Here is a 16,223-nt window from a genome sequence, read left to right as displayed (position 1 = left end):
TTAAAAGAACCCTACTTTTTGAAGATAGAGACACAGGGGTCACTGTGATAGCCCAGGAGGGCAATAACAAGGGCCTGAACTCAGTTCTGGCACTGGGTCTGGAGAAGGCAGGGTTCAATAGTAGTTTAACAATATTTCGCTGTAGATTTGCCTATGTGAATCAGAACTGAGAACCTGGAGGAAAACCTTAAAGGGTCTCAGAGCAGACAAAACAGATGCCACAATCTACACCAAAGTTGTGCATCTTCCTCGTTGGGAAGAAGCTTTCTCAAAACCTGCTGACTCTGGCTTTATCCATAGCTTTAATCATCACAGCAGTTTGGAAGCAGCCAATTAGAAAGTGTGGCTGTCAAAGGTGGACACATTGATCTAAGTGTGAGGAAACAACTCATAGCTTGATGCAAGGGAAAAGACCTACAGTTGTACAACTCAGTAACTTTACTAAAAATCGCTGAATCATATGCTTAAAATGAGTGAATTTTATAGTGTGTGAATTACACCTCACTAACGTGGTTTTTTTTGACAAAAGTGGACAAAAAACAATGCAAAGAAATTTTGAGAACTTGGAAGACACAAGAGTGTATAGAGTCATTTAGTGCAAAGGCAAATAGTATGTCATACCTCTGAACAGATATAACTGGGACTGGTGGTTTGTTAGTTAACAAAAAATATATTTTTTTAAGTTAGTTAAAGGAGGGAATTGTGGCTGGGCGCAGTGGCTCACGCCTGTAATCCCAGCACTTTGGGAGGCTGAGGCTTGCAGATCGCCTGAGGTTAAGAGTTTGAGACCAGCCTAACCAACACGGTGAAACCCTGTCTCTATTAAAAATACAAAATTAGCCAGGCGTGGTGACGCACGCCTGTAATCACAGCTACTTGGGAGGCTGAGGCAGGAGAATCACTTGAACCCAGGAGGCGGAGGTTGTGGTGAGCAGATATTGCACCATTGCACTCCAGCCTGGGCAACAAGAGTGAAACTCTGTCTCAAAAAAAAAAAAAAAAAAAGGAGAGAATCTTAAAAACATACATTCTTTTTTTTTTTTTTTGAGACAGAGTCTTGCTCTGTCACCCAGGCTGTGGTATAATGGTGCAATCTTGACTCACTGCAACCTCCACCTCCCGGGTTCAAGCAATTCTTCTGCCTCAGTCTCCCAAGTAGCTGAGACTACAGGCGCCCACCACCATGCCTGGCTAATTTTTGTATTTTCAGTAGAGACAGGGTTTCACCATGTTGACCAGGCTGGTCTCGAACTCCTGACCTCAGGTGGTCCACCTCCCTTGGCCTCTCAAAGCGCTGGGATTACAGGTGTGAGCCACGGCACCCAGCCGATAGATACATTTGTTTTTGTTGTTGTTGTTTTGTTTTGTTTTGGGATGGAGTCACTTTGTTGTCCAGGCTGGAGTGCAGTGCATGATCTCAGCTCACTGCAACCTCCACCTCCCGGGTTCAAGCAATTCTTTGCTTCAGCCTCCCGAGTAGCTGGGGTTACAGGCGCCTGCCACCACACCCGGCTAATTTTCATATTTTTGGGTAGAGACGGGGTTTCACCATCTTGGCCAGGCTGGTCTTGAACTCTTGACCTCGTGATCCACCCACCTCGGCCTTCTAAAATGCTGAGATTACAGGCATGAGCCACCATGCCTGGTCAATACATTCTTTAAACCATTTATTTTTGTTTTAAACATAAAACATGCCAGGTGCAGTGGCACCCCTCTAGTCCCAGCTACTCAGGAGGCTCAGGTGGGAGGATCGCTTGAGCCCAGGAGTTTGAGTCCAGCCTGGGCAACATGGCAAGATTCTATCCCTAAAAAATAAAAGTAGGCTGGGATGATGGCTTACACCTGTAATCCCAGCACCTTGGGAGGCTGAGGAGGGTGGATCACTTGAGGCCAGGAATTCAAGACCAGCCTGGCCAACATGGTGAAACCCCGTCTCTACTAAAAATACAAAAATTAGCCGGGCGTGGTGGCGCACACCTGTAATCCCAGCTACTCCGGAGGCTGAAGCAGAAGAATCCCTTGAACCAGGAGGCGGAGGTTGCAGTGAGCCGAGATCGTGCCACTGTGCTCCAGCCTGGGTGACAGAGCAAGACTCTGTCTCAAAAACAAACAAACAAACAAATAAGTAAATAAATAATAAAAATAAAACATATACATTCATTTAGCATATTTCGATGAAGACCTTTTCTTCAAGGAGGCCCTCCCTGGTTGGAATCTGTGATGTATATCAAACAAATCACACCTTAACTCTCATTTCCGGTTTCCATTTCTTTTGGGTAGAAAAATAATTTAAAGTCCATCTGAAAGCAAAGTCCTAGTTTTTACAGTGTTTTCCCTCATCTTTTTTTGAGACATTGAGGTATAATTTGCCTATGGTAAAATTCATCCTCTGTAGTGGGTTGTTTTCAGAGTTTTGACAAACACACGCAGTCATGCAGCCACCATCAGCCAAGATATAGAATATTCTCCAGTCTTTTAGGGCTACATCTTCCACACCTAATTCAGCTGCAATTTTTTTTAGCATCACCTTTATCAAGATTTTCTAAGCATTTAATTAAGTTTTTATAGAAACAACAACTCTCTTTTTGTGCTCATTTCATCAATTTATATCATATTTCATTAAATTATGCAATTACAATAACAATGTAATTCACACCAGAAAGTTTGAGGCCAAACACAATTGACTGTGGGTAACATTCAACTCAGGTGTGCAGGAGCTGCAAGGAGCCTGCTGCTTTCCAGGGCTCAGCGTTTTGTGGACATCTGTCAATATGTTTTACAGGAGAAATGGAGGCGGGTTAAGCTAGAGAGTCGTTGAGGTAAAGATCTGCCAAGATAGCTGTACATGAATCCCTGACCAGTGCAAACTTTGGTATTCTTGTCATAGTTCCTCATCAGTAGGAAAAAAGCTAGATTCCAGTCTGTATCCTGAGCCTCCTTAAGAAGAGAATGATACAAAGCATTTTAGAAAGTTCTAAATTATCAACACAAGCCAGGCGTGGTAGCTTACACCTGTAATCCCAGCACTTTGGGAGACTGAGGTGGGCGGATCACCTGAGGTCAGGAGTTTGAGACCAGCCTGGCCAACATGGTGAAACCCTGTCTGTACTAAAAATACAAAAATTAGCCAGGCATGGTGGTGCATGCCTGTAATCCCAGCTACTCAGGAGGCTGAAGCAGGAGAATTGTTTGAACCCAGGAGATGGAGGTTGCAGTGAGCCAAAATCACGCCACCACACTATAGCCTGGACGACAAAGCGAGACTTTGTCTCAAAAGTAAATAAATATGTAAATTATCAATAATAATGTAATACATGTAATAATACATCTATTATTATGTATTATTATACATCTATTATTATGTATCATTATACATCTATTATTATGTGTTATTATACATCTATGATTATGTATTATTGTATATCTATTATTATATATTATTATAGATGTAATAATCAATACATCTATTAATACAATGGTAAAGAAAAGCATTAGATTAGGACCCAGAAAGGGACAAGCTTGGGATATTTGGAAAACGACTGTTTGGTCACTCCTTTTTCAGTGATCCTGAATCAGTTAATGACGCAGGTTTTGTTTGTTTCCTGCCTCACACGGGAAAGTAAGAGCTGTGGACTGAGCTAGAGATGGGAGAGGTGCAGTGGTGATGAGTGGCTGGGGAGAATAAGTGGATCAAGCAGTGGGAGGCCTGGGGGAATGTGAGGGCACGGGCGGCAGGCAACTGGAAGACTCACCTGGGAAATCCTTGTCTCACCTGCTCTCTCCTGGGCCCTCCTTGGCCCCCTTTCTTCCTCCATCCCAGCTCCTTCGAATGTTCTTCCGGCAGCAGGATGAGATTCGACGGTTGAAAGAAGAGCTGTCCCAGAAGGACATCCGCATTCGGCAGCTCCAGCTGGAACTGAAAAACTTGCGCAACAGCCCCAAGAACTGTTAGCTCCGCAGCTGGGCTGTTTTCTAAGCCGATCTCTCCGTCGTTTCTACTCGTCCCTTAACTTCTCCCTTACCAGTGACCCCAGAGACAGAGCCAGGACAGAAGAGGGGGCCAGCCTGAGGGCCCCCGCCTACCACCTTGAGAACTGGAAGCCAACCTCTGACCTCCTGACCTCATGCTAATAAAAGTCCCCAGCTTCTCCTGGAGACCCCCGCCGGCAGCCCCTTTCCCTGCCACCCCAGGACCCAGGCTTCCCCTCAGTTGGGTGAAGACCACAGACTCTCTGGGGTTGACGGGGACTCTATCTCAGTGGACCAAGAAGCAAAGGGGGAAGCGGGATCTCAGCTAGACTTAGAACTTGGACTTCTCCCCTGTGAAGGGGGCTGCCAGGACATCTCAGCACTCCCACCTGGAGCTCTCAGCATCACTGAAGGTACCACAGCGTAAGTGCTGGACTGCAGGCTGCAGTGATCCCTCTTTCGTCCCACCCCCTCTTCCCCCAGCAGCCCCAGAAGCCTGCCTCACCCGACGAGGGCAGCGAGCGGCCCGGCTTCTTTCTGTCTCTTCCCTTCCCACCCTCTTGTCTTCAGGGAATTCAGAGGATTGCTCTCCAAGGCCATAATGACCCCTTGCCTTCCCCATGATTCTCTTCAAAGCTCTTGCACACCCTTTTCCCATTCAATTTGTGAGCCAGGCAGGGTAGGGATTAGTGTCCCCATTTGACAAATGACAGAACTGAGGGTTGCAATGGGGAAGTGACTTATGAAGTCACCCAGCAGGTCAACAATGGACCCACAACCAGGACCCTGGGTGTTCAGACCCCAAGGCCAGGGCCTTTCCCACTGCATCAAGATGCCAATCCCATTGTGGGCTTCACCAGTGCCCAAGTCTCTGCGGAGAATGAGAACTGGAAGCCACTGCTACCGTCTACCCAGCACCAGTAGTGCCGATGTGCCACACTGCCCAGTTGAGGCCCCTCACGCTGTGCCCCTAGATCCTTCAGGTCCCCACCCTCGGTTGTCACCACCACCCTCCCCAGGGGACTCCATCTGAGATGAGGCCTCATCCTCCTGGAAGCTGAGGCTGAGAAGGGTGGAGCTTGGCCCTGGGGAAGGCAGACCAGGGTCTGATGGCTTCTAGGGATGCTCTGCGTGTGTCTCAGCACCACTATCTCTGCCACTTTCAGCCTTATGCACGTAGAATGACCACAGCCACTCGCATCCGTATAGCACTTTAAAGTTTCTGCAGTCCTTTGACACATAGGATCTCATTGAGCCTCACATCTACTCCCTTCTGCAGATGAGGAAACCGAGAGAAGTGGCCCAAGGTCACGCAGCTCTGAGATGTCACATTTCATTTGATCTTGTACACATGTTCTTTTATTCCTTCTTTTTTCATCCTTTCATTTCCCACTACCCACAAAGAGTTTATAAACACTGTTCTCAGAAGAGTCACAGTTTGGGGTGAGATCTGGAAATCGAGAAATGGGTGTCCACTCTTTTCTTTCATTAGCTAGGATCTACTAGATGCATTATACTCCATACCTGCTTTTCCCGTGGCCGCCCTACGGAAAATCCCATCCACAGAGGCCGGGGCTACCCAAGCCCCTCCAGGTGAGCTGGGCCTTTCTTCTAAGAACCTCCATCCTCCCAGCCAGCTATGGTAGGGCCTCCTCACCCTGTACCCCACAGCTAGACAGTGTCAGCACTCATCTCCTCCTCCCTACATTTCTGGAGCTTTTTTTTTCTTCCCCAATGACCTTTGTGGTCTTCTGTGATTATTTATGCTGCCTCCCAAGGATAGAATTGAAATAAAATGTTTTCAACTTATCAAACCTGGGCATAGCCATCTCATTTGACCCCGGTGGTTCCTGTTCTTGGTCACCATGGTACCTTGATGGTCAGCTCCCCACCCACAGCTCCTTTGCCTTTCTGGAATGACAACCCACGTCTGTACCTACAGATATAATTTCACACTTTCATTTATCTCAGCAATATTGACATTTGGGGCGAATAATTCTTTGCTGTGGGCGCTGCCCTATACATTGTAAGATATTTAGCAGTATCCCTGGCCTTCACCAATCAGATGCCATAGCTACTCCCATCCAATTGAGACAACCAAAAATGTCCCCAGATGTTGCCCAAGGTCCCCTGGAGTGTCAGAATCACCTCCCAATTAAGAACCACTGTTCTACCACTATTCAATAGATGCTGCCCCGTGTTGAGGTCTGGGTGAGACCAACACTCTACACTGGCATGGTGTCTTGCAGTTTATCAGGCAGGATTCCACACACTTGACTCATTTGATCTTCATAGAAGCTCTAAATGGTAGGTCCGATTATTCCTGTTTTCAAGAAAAGCAGTCAGGCCCAAAGTGGTGACATGTTCAAGGTCACTCAGCCAGTGTAGTGGGGGAAATACACAGGGACTGGATCTTCTGAGCCAGAGCCAGAGAAGGTCTGTGTTCCCAGTCCCCCGCCAGACTCAGAGCTGGGCAGAGTCTGTTCTGGGAGGGTGGCCGGGGCCCATTCTGAGACCAAGGATGCGAGACTTCCTCACTCTCTCAGTAGTCCAAGTTTGTCTTAAATAATAGTTGTCAGGCTGCAAAGTGAACAGGCACCCGGCAGTGTGGACACCACAGGAAACTCAGAAGAGCCAGAGGAAAGCAGTGAGGGCCTTAGAAAAGGGGTGAGGAGGAACGGATAAAGGGCTGCAGAGGAACAGTGGGCAGGATCACAGGGAAGGGGTGGTCCAGGCCTGGCCCTGCCCTCAACTAGTTGTGCAACATTGAATAAGGCTTTTTTTCTCCCTGGGCCCCATTTTCTCCATCTATAAAATGAGGCAATGGGACAATTTCTAGGGTCCCTTCCTGGTATGTCATCCTAGGTTTCCATTACACCAGCAGTTGAGAGGATGGGATAAATCCCCAAGACCACCTATTGTCTAGCATGAGTGATAAAAAATAAATAAATAAAATAAAAAAGAAATTTATTGGGAAAAGAGAAGCAAAGAATGGCTTCCTACAGGACTTGGGTGCAGAAAATCACTTTTGCTGGGGCTCAGGGAACAGGTAAGATAAGGTGATCTGTCTCATATGTACCTCTGTCCCACCTAATCTCCAATTCTGAGCCCAACGGGGCAGCTGTTTGTCATTATTTATTATGGTACACTGTCTAAGGTCGGGCTCGAACTTGCTTTCTGTCTCCCCACTAGCCCATTTTCCCAACTGCATTTGTTGATTAACTCATCAATTCCCCATTGGCTGGCTGTGTATCCTTAATTTCTTCATATGTTATATATTCCATGCCTAGTCTGTTACACTGGCCCCTCTGCCAGTTACACATTGCCAATTACACTGCCTAGTCCAACACATTGCTTTAATTATCATAGTCATGTAGGAGAGTGCCGTTCATGGCTCTTTGAACCTATCCTCACTGCCATGCTCCCTACCAGGTGTCTGCTCCCTTCTGTTCTCCAAGTAAGGATATCTTAGGCTAAACTTCAAACCCTTCTCTTCTATGGAGATGTCCCTAATGCCTTTACCATCAGCAAGAGTATCCTCCTGCGCGTGCCTACAACTGTTTATCCCACCCCTGACACCTAATCGAATTTTCAACTCAGTTTAACACATACCAAGTAGCTGCATCTATTTAGGACCAGGTGCTGGGAACCATGACATGAGAAAGAACAAGCCCTGCTCTTGAGGGGCTCCAGTCAGTGATCTATGTATAGACATCATATCATCCAGCAGGACCTGGAGCCCTTGGAGGCTGGGAAGAGCTTCACCCTAGGCTGGGTTCAGTGTGGAGTGGGCAGTTTGTTCTGGGATTGGACGACTCCTGGGTTGTCTTCCAGCCAGCCTCCTGAGATCCCAAGATGGGCTTGGGCATTTTTAGACTCTCTCCTGGTGCTGGGCAAACATCCCAGACTGCCAGTGGACCGTGCAGAACGTGGCTGCTTCTTCACTGTGGGAAATGACTTCATGTTGAAAACACTCCCACCTCCAGGCCCCCGCCCCCCAGCCTTCCTGCTTGGAAGGGCTGCCGTGATGGGGGCTGCCTGGAGCAGAGGCACTTACCTTGGCCACAGGAAACATTACCAGATCCTTCTCCTCACCCTGGTCAGCCTCCACAGGGACTGTAGGGCTATGGTGCAGGGAGGGGAAGAGGCCTGCCTGGGATGTTGGCAGAGGCTCCTCATTCTCTGTGTATGTGTGTTTCCTATTTGGGAACAACCTGCAGCCTGTCTTTCCTTGGAATTTTAATTCAGTAACAAGCACAAATGGGTCAGTCTTACTCAGAGAAAGAAGGTGAGTGTCTAGAGATCGGGTGAGAGGAGTTCTAGCAAGCTCCTGTCCCAGAGCCCCTCCCTTGCATCTGGCTTGTCATGCTGCCCAGAATCCCCCCATTAGCACACAGTTTCTTTGGGTTAAGCATTGCCCTTGCCAGAACCATCTCCATGTGCAAATCCCCCTGGGATTGGGATGCAGGTGTGAATCGGGAGAATGGATCCAGCAAAGGGGACATGGGAACAACGAAAGACGGTGGGTCTTGAGTGAGAGGAGGGAGGTAGGGACACTGAGCAGAGATCTTGGATTTCAAGGTCACAGTGATGACAGCAAGATTCAAAGACCAGGAGTTTGTAGAAACTTGAATCCAGGCCGGGCGCGGTGGCTCAAGCCTGTAATCCCAGCACTTTGGGAGGCCGAGACGGGCGGATCACGAGGTCAGGAGTTCGAGACCATCCTGGCTAACACGGTGAAACCCCGTCTCTACTAAAAAATACAAAAAACTAGCCGGGCGAGGTGGTGGGCGCCTGTAGTCCCGGCTACTCGAGAGGCTGAGGCAGGAGAATGGCGTAAAAACCCGGGAGGCGGAGCTTGCAGTGAGCTGAGATCCGGCCACTGCACTCCACCCTGGGCGACATAGCGAGACTCTGTCTCAAAAAAAAAAAAAAAAAAAAAAGAAACTTGAATCCAACCAGCAGGTGGCAGATTATGGCCTTTCTATCAAGCCCATTTTTTCTAAACTGGGTCCCTTTTGCACCTCCCACTCACTCCAGAATTAATGATCCAACCATAGGCACTGAGGCCTCATGGCAAAGCAGGCGCACAGAACAGTCAGGAATCAAAGCACCCCAAGTGGAGAAGGGAGGCTTGAAGGAGGGCAGCCCAGAGACCAGCTGTTTCCAAGGCGCAGCCAGAGGAGGGCACGCACCTCACCTTCCTCCCTCTGGGACTGTGGAGACCCTGCCTGGTCTTCCCTGAAGCACAGGAAAGAGGCTTGGTCTGGGTGTTCTCACCCCACCCAGGCAGCCTCTGACCTGCTCTGTGACCTTGAGCAGTTTCCCTACAGGAACAGTGACAGGGAGGGTCCCTTTCTGCCTGGAGAGTCTGCGTTTGATGAGGCTTGGGCTGAGGGGGTGGTAGAAGGAAGAGCTGGAAAGTGAATGGGGGGCAAAAAACCAGGGGTGGGGGCAGCAGGTGTCCAGGCCAGACCTCTGCAGCTCAGCCAAGCACAGCCCAGCCCAGCCTGGGGCTTACTGCTCCAGCCCACACAGCCTCCAGGAAGCTCCTGATGAGACAAACAGGACCAGTCGTCCAGGGTCTCTGCTTCCCAGGCATGGGAGCAGCCCAGGACACAGAGGAAGAGGCCAGGGCCAGACCCGGGAAGCCCTGAATTTTTGCCCTGGAAGGCTGGACTCCACCCCAGGCCATGCGGAGCTAAGGAAGGGCTTGAATCAGGAGTGGACACCTCCCTCTGGCTGCTTCAGTGGAAGGGATTGGAGGGCAACACAAGCTGGGAAACGGTGGGGGCTGGTGGGTTGTCCAGATAGGAGATAGGAGTGGCCCAGCCTGGGACAGTAGTTATGGCAGACTTAAGAGAGCTTGCTGAGATAAGAAACTGACCTTGATCCAAGGGGTGGGTGGGAGGAGGGGACAGGGAGGCAACAGGGAAGAGGGAGGAAGAAGAGGACAGGTTAGGAGAACTCTCAGAAATGGAACCAGAACTGAGACAGAGATGACCCACCCCCTGCTGTCTAATGGGGCACTCCCCAAAGATAGGGACCGTGTTCTGTAATCCCCTTGTAAACCAACAACAGCAATGCTGGCCACAGCTTGCTTAACAAATGTTCCTTTGGCTACCTGAGAAAGGAAGGGCTGGTCTTAGAAAGCATGTTGGGTGCGGGGCGAAGTGGCTCATGCCTACAATCCCAGTAATCCCAGCACTTTGGGAAGCCAAGGTGGGAGGATTGCTTGAGGCCAGGAGTTCCAGACCAGCCTGGTCAACATCGTGAGACCTTATCTTTATTGGAAGGAAGGAAGGAAGAAAGGAAGGAGAGAGGAAGAAAGAAAAGAGATACAGCTTGTTGGGATTTTTTAATCACTGAAAGACCTGGCAGGCCCTAGAGCTTCTTAGCAGTGTGATCCAAGTGATTCTAAATCCCCCACCCACCAGCCATCTCCGATTCTAGCGTATCCCCCACCGGCCTGAAATTCACAGAGCTGTCTGAAAGTCATTCATAATAATGAAATAATGAAAACAGCTTATTTTTCTTTGCCTACTGGAATTTTGAGACAGTTTTCATTCAAAATCATTTTATCAAATATTTATCAAATGCCTTTTCTGCATCGAGTATTGTCCTGGGTGCTGGAATAAGATGTTAGTTCTTGGTCTCAGAGAGGTTCCAGTCTGATTTATAATTAAAATTCATATTCGATGCAGAGAGAAATGTCTGGAAGGACTGAGATAATTAGCAGTGATTATCTCAGGGTAACAGGATAAGACAGGAAGGTATTCTTTAATTTTAAAGACATTTTAAAAGTATGTAAAGGTTAAAGATTTGCCACAACTGTGTCCCTCGGGATGAAATCTCAGGCTTATTCTGTTCAGTTCACCAGGAATGCCAGGGCTTTTCCTCCCACATCACCACTGTCCCTTTGGAGGGTAGCTGGATGGGGTGAGCAGACAGGGCTGGCCAGGTGTCACTTCTGTTGGACACTTGACAGGTAGGGTCCTGACCAGAAGGCCTAGCCACCACCAAACAGCCCCACAATGCGAGGCATGCCTCATAGGGATCCCAGCACAGGCCACTGTGGCAGCAGATGCTCAGCCTTTCCCTGATCCTCTTGTTGCTGACTCTGCCCTGCCTACCTGATCCCTCCTGATCTGGTTCCACCCACTGATCTCCTCCCACTCCACCCCAGGTGGCCCCAATCCCTAAACTTGCATAAGGTGAGGTACACTGTCTCTTCACCCATTTTCTTCCCAATCTACCACTTGTGGCATAAACCTTATGACCTGCTTTCTCTGGCATTGTGCCCTTTCTTCTCTTCAAATCAAAAGCCTTGGCCAGGCATGGTGGCTCACACCTGTAATCCCAACAGTGGGAAGCCAAGTCAGGAGGATTGCTTAAGCCCAGGAGATTGAAACTAGCCTGGGCAACATAGCAAGACCCCCATATTTACAAAAATGTAAAAAATTTGCCAAGTGTGCTGGTACATGCCTGTTGTCCCAACGACTCAGAAGGCTGAGGCAGGAGGATCCCTTGAGCCCAGGAGGTGGAGGCTGCCGTGAACCGTGATTGCACTCCAGCCTAAGTGACACAGCAGGACCAAGACACTGTCCCAAAAAAGATTAGATAAAAATAAACAAAAGCCTTGGCTTTTAAGACTTCACTGTCGCAGCCATGAATTTTTGCAAATCTATTTAAAAACTCAAAAGCTGGGCACTGACTGTTTATTTATTTGTGTATTCCAGCTATCAGAATCCTGATCCTCCCTTTAGCAATGAAAACTACTGGCTGAGTGGGAGGAGGTACACCAGGAACTGTAGAATCAACTGTGACTACTTCCAAAATCAACCTCTCCCACTCCCTGCACCACACACGTATATATAAAGGGCCAGAGCTATTAAGACCATATGGAATGGAAGAATTTTAATCAATGATAATATGGAACTGGAGAAAAAGTGTCCTTTTGCTAATTTTCAATGAACATCTGCTGGACAATGACACTACAGTAGGTGCCAGTGATATAAAACCAACTGATATATACAAATCACTGGACCTGGGGACTTGGTTTACAGAAGGATGCAGACCTGTAAATGAGTAATTACAATTCAGTGTGATGAGTACTAGATCAGAGCAATCAAAATGCAGAAGACAGAGGACAGACCTTGTGGTGACAGGTCATCTGAGTTCCTAAAGTGAAAGCAGTTTTCTAACCACTTCGAAGAGGGATAACGGCACCTCAGTCAGAGGAACAGCATGTGCAAAGTGAGAGAAAGGAGGCAGCTGGCATGTGGGGAGAATCCCAAAGGGCTTTGAGTTTCTGAAGCCAACGAGAAGGCTGGCGAGTAGAACAGTCAGCAAAGGGCCTTATATTCAGGCTATTTACTTGGAATGTACTTTTTATACAATGGAAAACCTCAGGAGGTTTTAAAGCATCAGAATGACCGGATGAAATTTGAAACATTTTTTAATGGTGCACACACAATATTTCTCTCTCTCTCTCTCTCTCTCTCTCTCTGTGTGTGTGTGTGTGTGTGTGTGTGTGTGTGTATGTAAGAGAAAGAGAAAGTGGTGTATTATACATACAGAGATGCAAAATAAAATATGTTTCTCACTATGGGTTACAATCAACAAACTTTGAAAGCCACTGGTCTAGAACTTGCTAATGGTGCAAAGTAGAGAAAAATTGCCTACAGGATTTCCAGGACAGAGGATTTAACCCAGGTGTGGCTGCCAGGGATGGCTTCCCAGAGGCCGTGGGAACTAGGCCTTAAAGGAGGAAAGGGTGTAGGGAAGGGGACAGGGGAAGGCATGAGGGAAAGGCATGACAGAGGAGCCTTAAGAAGTGGCTCCCAAAGCAGTCCTGCTGGATTCCTCCTTAGCCAGAGCCCTGCCTAACAGCCTCAAGATGGTTATCTTGGGGAGACAACATTTCTGTCTCAACACAGAAAAGCTTCTACTGACAGCTTATCTTTTCCTCCCAGCACTTAGTACAACTTATCTGCCACATTGCTCATGTCTCTTTTGACCTTCTGCACCAGGGCACCAAGTTCATTGTCAAAACAGCTGACTTGACTAACAAGCAAGGGCCATTTTCCATTTTCATAAAGACTCCCAAGAAAGAGAAAATTGAATGAGCTCAGATTTGGGTTCAAGTTCTTGCTCAGAAGCTCATTCATCCAGTTGTTGCTAAACTATTTCTAAACCCCACTTTTGCCCATCATAAAATGGGTTAATCATAACTTCCCAGCCTTCCTCCCAAACTTGCAAGCATTAAATTCAATGAGATCTTGGGTGCATCCTAAGTCACAAGGATTGCTGACTGGTTACTTTTCCCATTGTCCAGAAGGCCCAGTTAATGTTGGAGTTCCCAAAGAACAGGCACAGTTTGGCAACCTTGTCATTGCAGTAGAAAAGAAGAGAAGTTATTATTTTATCAGCTGGTCTCAGAGTTCCTTTTAGGGAAGGAAGTGTCTTTGTTTGGGGAAATACCTTGATAGGCCCCTTGGGGGTAAAAGGTGAGGCCCTGAAGACAGGAGCTGGGAAGAAAAAAAACAAAGGTCGCCAAATAGCTCTGCGTAAGAAATGAACAGGAATCCGGGGATAAGGAAGAACAAAGGAGGGAGGAAAAAAGAAAGCTAAGCAATGTGGTTAGAAACTAAAGCCCTAATAGGTGGGAAACTGGGGAAGCTCTTAGAGAGATATAAGTTTATATTTTAAATTTTCTGGACTGCAGTTTTGCAATCCAACTCTCCTCTCCAATGTAATCCATTCCCCAAATCTCCAATAAATGTCTATGACACAAGCTGCCCTGTAGAAGCAGGGTAGGTAGGCATCAATAGAGAAAGGGCTATGTTCAACTTTTGGGGCAATTCTGGGACAGAGGTTTGGCCACAAGACAGCAAATAAGGAAATTTAGAGCCAGAGATGACGCTGAGGAACCTAAGCCCAGGGAATTCACAGAAATCTTGCAGAAGGCATGGGGTTTCCCCTAGATTGTGGGATGGGGTTCAAACCAATCTCACGTAGAGTTGAGGTGTTAGAATTACACCAGTAGATACCTGGAACCACTGGCGTTCAATTTTTGTCTATTATGAGGGTGAACATTTCTCCAGGTTTCTCTCTGGCTAAAGTCAATATTATTTGGCTATTTTTTTGTTTGTTTGTTTGTTTGTTTTGAGACGGAGTCTCGCTGTGTCGCCCAGGCTGGAGTGCAGTGGCCGGATCTCAGCTCATTGCAAGCTCCGCCTCCCGGGTTTTTACGCCATTCTCCTGCCTCAGCCTCCCGAGTAGCTGGGACTACAGGCGCCCGCCACCTCGCCCGGCTAGTTTTTTGCATTTTTTAGTAGAGACGGGGTTTCACCGTGTTAGCCAGGATGGTCTCGATCTCCTGACGTCGTGATCCGCCCGTCTCGGCCTCCCAAAGTGCTGGGATTACAGGCTTGAGCCACCGCGCCCGGCCTATTTGGCTATTATTGATTGAACTTCAGTCATAACTTAATAATCGACCAGACAAGAGAGGGCACCTCAACTTCTTACTTCTCTTTTCTGACTGCATTCTGATCAGACTACACTCTGGGTAGTGCTTACCTAATGCAAACAGGTAATTTCTTGATAATAATCAATTGCATCTGCATGCTATTTAAAGCTTCTTCCCCACCTTATCTGATCAGATGCTGGATCTTCAAAATAACCCTACAAAGCAGGAAAGGCATGGATTCCCCAAGTTAGCAATGAGGAAGCTGAGGTCCAAAGAATCAAACAATTAAATGTGGATTGGGCATGAGAGTCAATCTCTGATCTCAAGGAATGCTGGAGAGACAAGATAGAATTGCATGAAAAGACAACAGCATTGAAGAAGTAGAAATAAATATAAAAACAAACGTCTTAAGGTACAGCACAATTCATTGCTGGAAGAATGATAGAGATCACAGGGCATCCAAAATCAAAGGTAGACCAGTTCTACCTTCTCACAGCCCCACCCACTTCTTTCCATCTTCATGATCATCTCCAAGGCCCTCATTGTCTCCACCCAGATTACCACAACAGCTTCCAGCTTTGTCCCTTTAATTAGTTCTTTTTTTTTTTTGAGACCTCGCTTTGTCGCCCAGGCTGGAGTGCAGTGGCGCGATCCTGGCTCACTGCAACCTCTGTCTCCCCGGTTCAAGCAATTCTCCTGCCTCAGTCTCCCATGTAGCTGGGATTACAGATGCCTACCACCACACCTGGCTAAATTTTGTATTTTTAGTAGAGACAGAGTTTCACCGTGTTGGCCAGGCTGGTCTCAAACTCCTGACCTCAAATAATCCATCTGCCTCGGCCTCCCAAAATGTTGGGATTACAGACATGAGCCACCGCACCTAGCCCCTTTCATCACAAGGACACAAAAGTAATTGTTATGACATGCAAATCAAATCACAGTCACTCCCCTACTTAAACCCTTAGTGGTTCCCCATTGCCCTAATGGAAAGTAGAAATTCTTTTTTTTTTTTTTTTTTTTGAGATTTTTTAACTTCTTTCTTTTTTGGCCTGGTCCTCTAATCTCTGAGACCTCATCTCTTGCCATTTGCTGCCTGAAACTCTCTGTTCCTTATAGACTGTGGTAATAATAAAATAAATACTTGGCCTTTGTTTTGGGTTCTTGGCACAGAGCTCTTAAAAAGCTGGGAATTTCCTGAAAGATAGGAATATCTTTTGTAATTTATTAGGCGCCCCTTTCCATCATACCTGAGTTTATGCTAATGAGGTGAGTTAGGGTAGAGCCTCAGGATGGGACTGGCACCAGAAAGACCAAGTAATTAGAGGATGGAAACTTGGCTGGGCACAGTGGCTCACACCTGTAATCCTAACACTTTGGGAGGCTGAGGTGGACATATCACATGAGCCCAGGGGTTCGAGATCAATCTGTGCAACATGGCAAAAACCCATTTCTGCAAAAGAATACAAAAATTAGGCCGGGTGCGGTGGCTCACGCCTGTAATCCCGGCACTTTGGGAGGCTGAAGCGGGCAGATCACAAGGTCAGGAGATCAAGACCATACTGGCTAACATGGTGAAACTCTGTCTCTACTAAAAACACAAAAAATTAGCCAGGTATGGTGGTAGGTGCCTGTAGTCCCAGCTACTTGGGAGGCTGAGGCAGGAGAATGTCATGAACCCAGGAGGCAGAGCTTGCAGTGAGCCAAGATCGCACCACTGCACTCCAGCCTGGGTGGCAGATCGAGACTCTGTCTCAAAAAAAAAAAAAAAAAAAAAAAAAATTAA

At 47.4% G+C, this 16,223-nt stretch overlaps 1 protein-coding gene across 5 annotated transcripts in view; it reads left to right on the top strand.

Annotated features, from left to right (window-relative positions):
- LOC105487934 (coronin 2B) overlaps positions 1–5,783 on the top strand; it is a 151,663-nt gene extending 145,880 nt beyond the window's left edge. For all 5 annotated transcript variants that reach the window (XM_011751603.3, XM_011751615.3, XM_011751611.2 and 2 more), the window contains exon 12: positions 3,821–5,783. In XM_011751603.3, the coding sequence (XP_011749905.1) occupies positions 3,821–3,952 (132 nt within the window). In that variant the 3' untranslated portion in view covers positions 3,953–5,783. The remainder of the gene's footprint in view (positions 1–3,820) is intronic.
- The last annotated feature ends 10,440 nt before the right edge of the window (positions 5,784–16,223 follow it).

The sequence above is a fragment of the Macaca nemestrina genome, chromosome 7 (genome assembly GCF_043159975.1).
Source record: "Macaca nemestrina isolate mMacNem1 chromosome 7, mMacNem.hap1, whole genome shotgun sequence".
Lineage (NCBI taxonomy): Eukaryota > Metazoa > Chordata > Mammalia > Primates > Cercopithecidae > Macaca > Macaca nemestrina.
The sequence above is the reverse complement of the archived record's forward strand: the minus strand, read 5'-3'. Positions and strand labels throughout refer to the sequence as shown.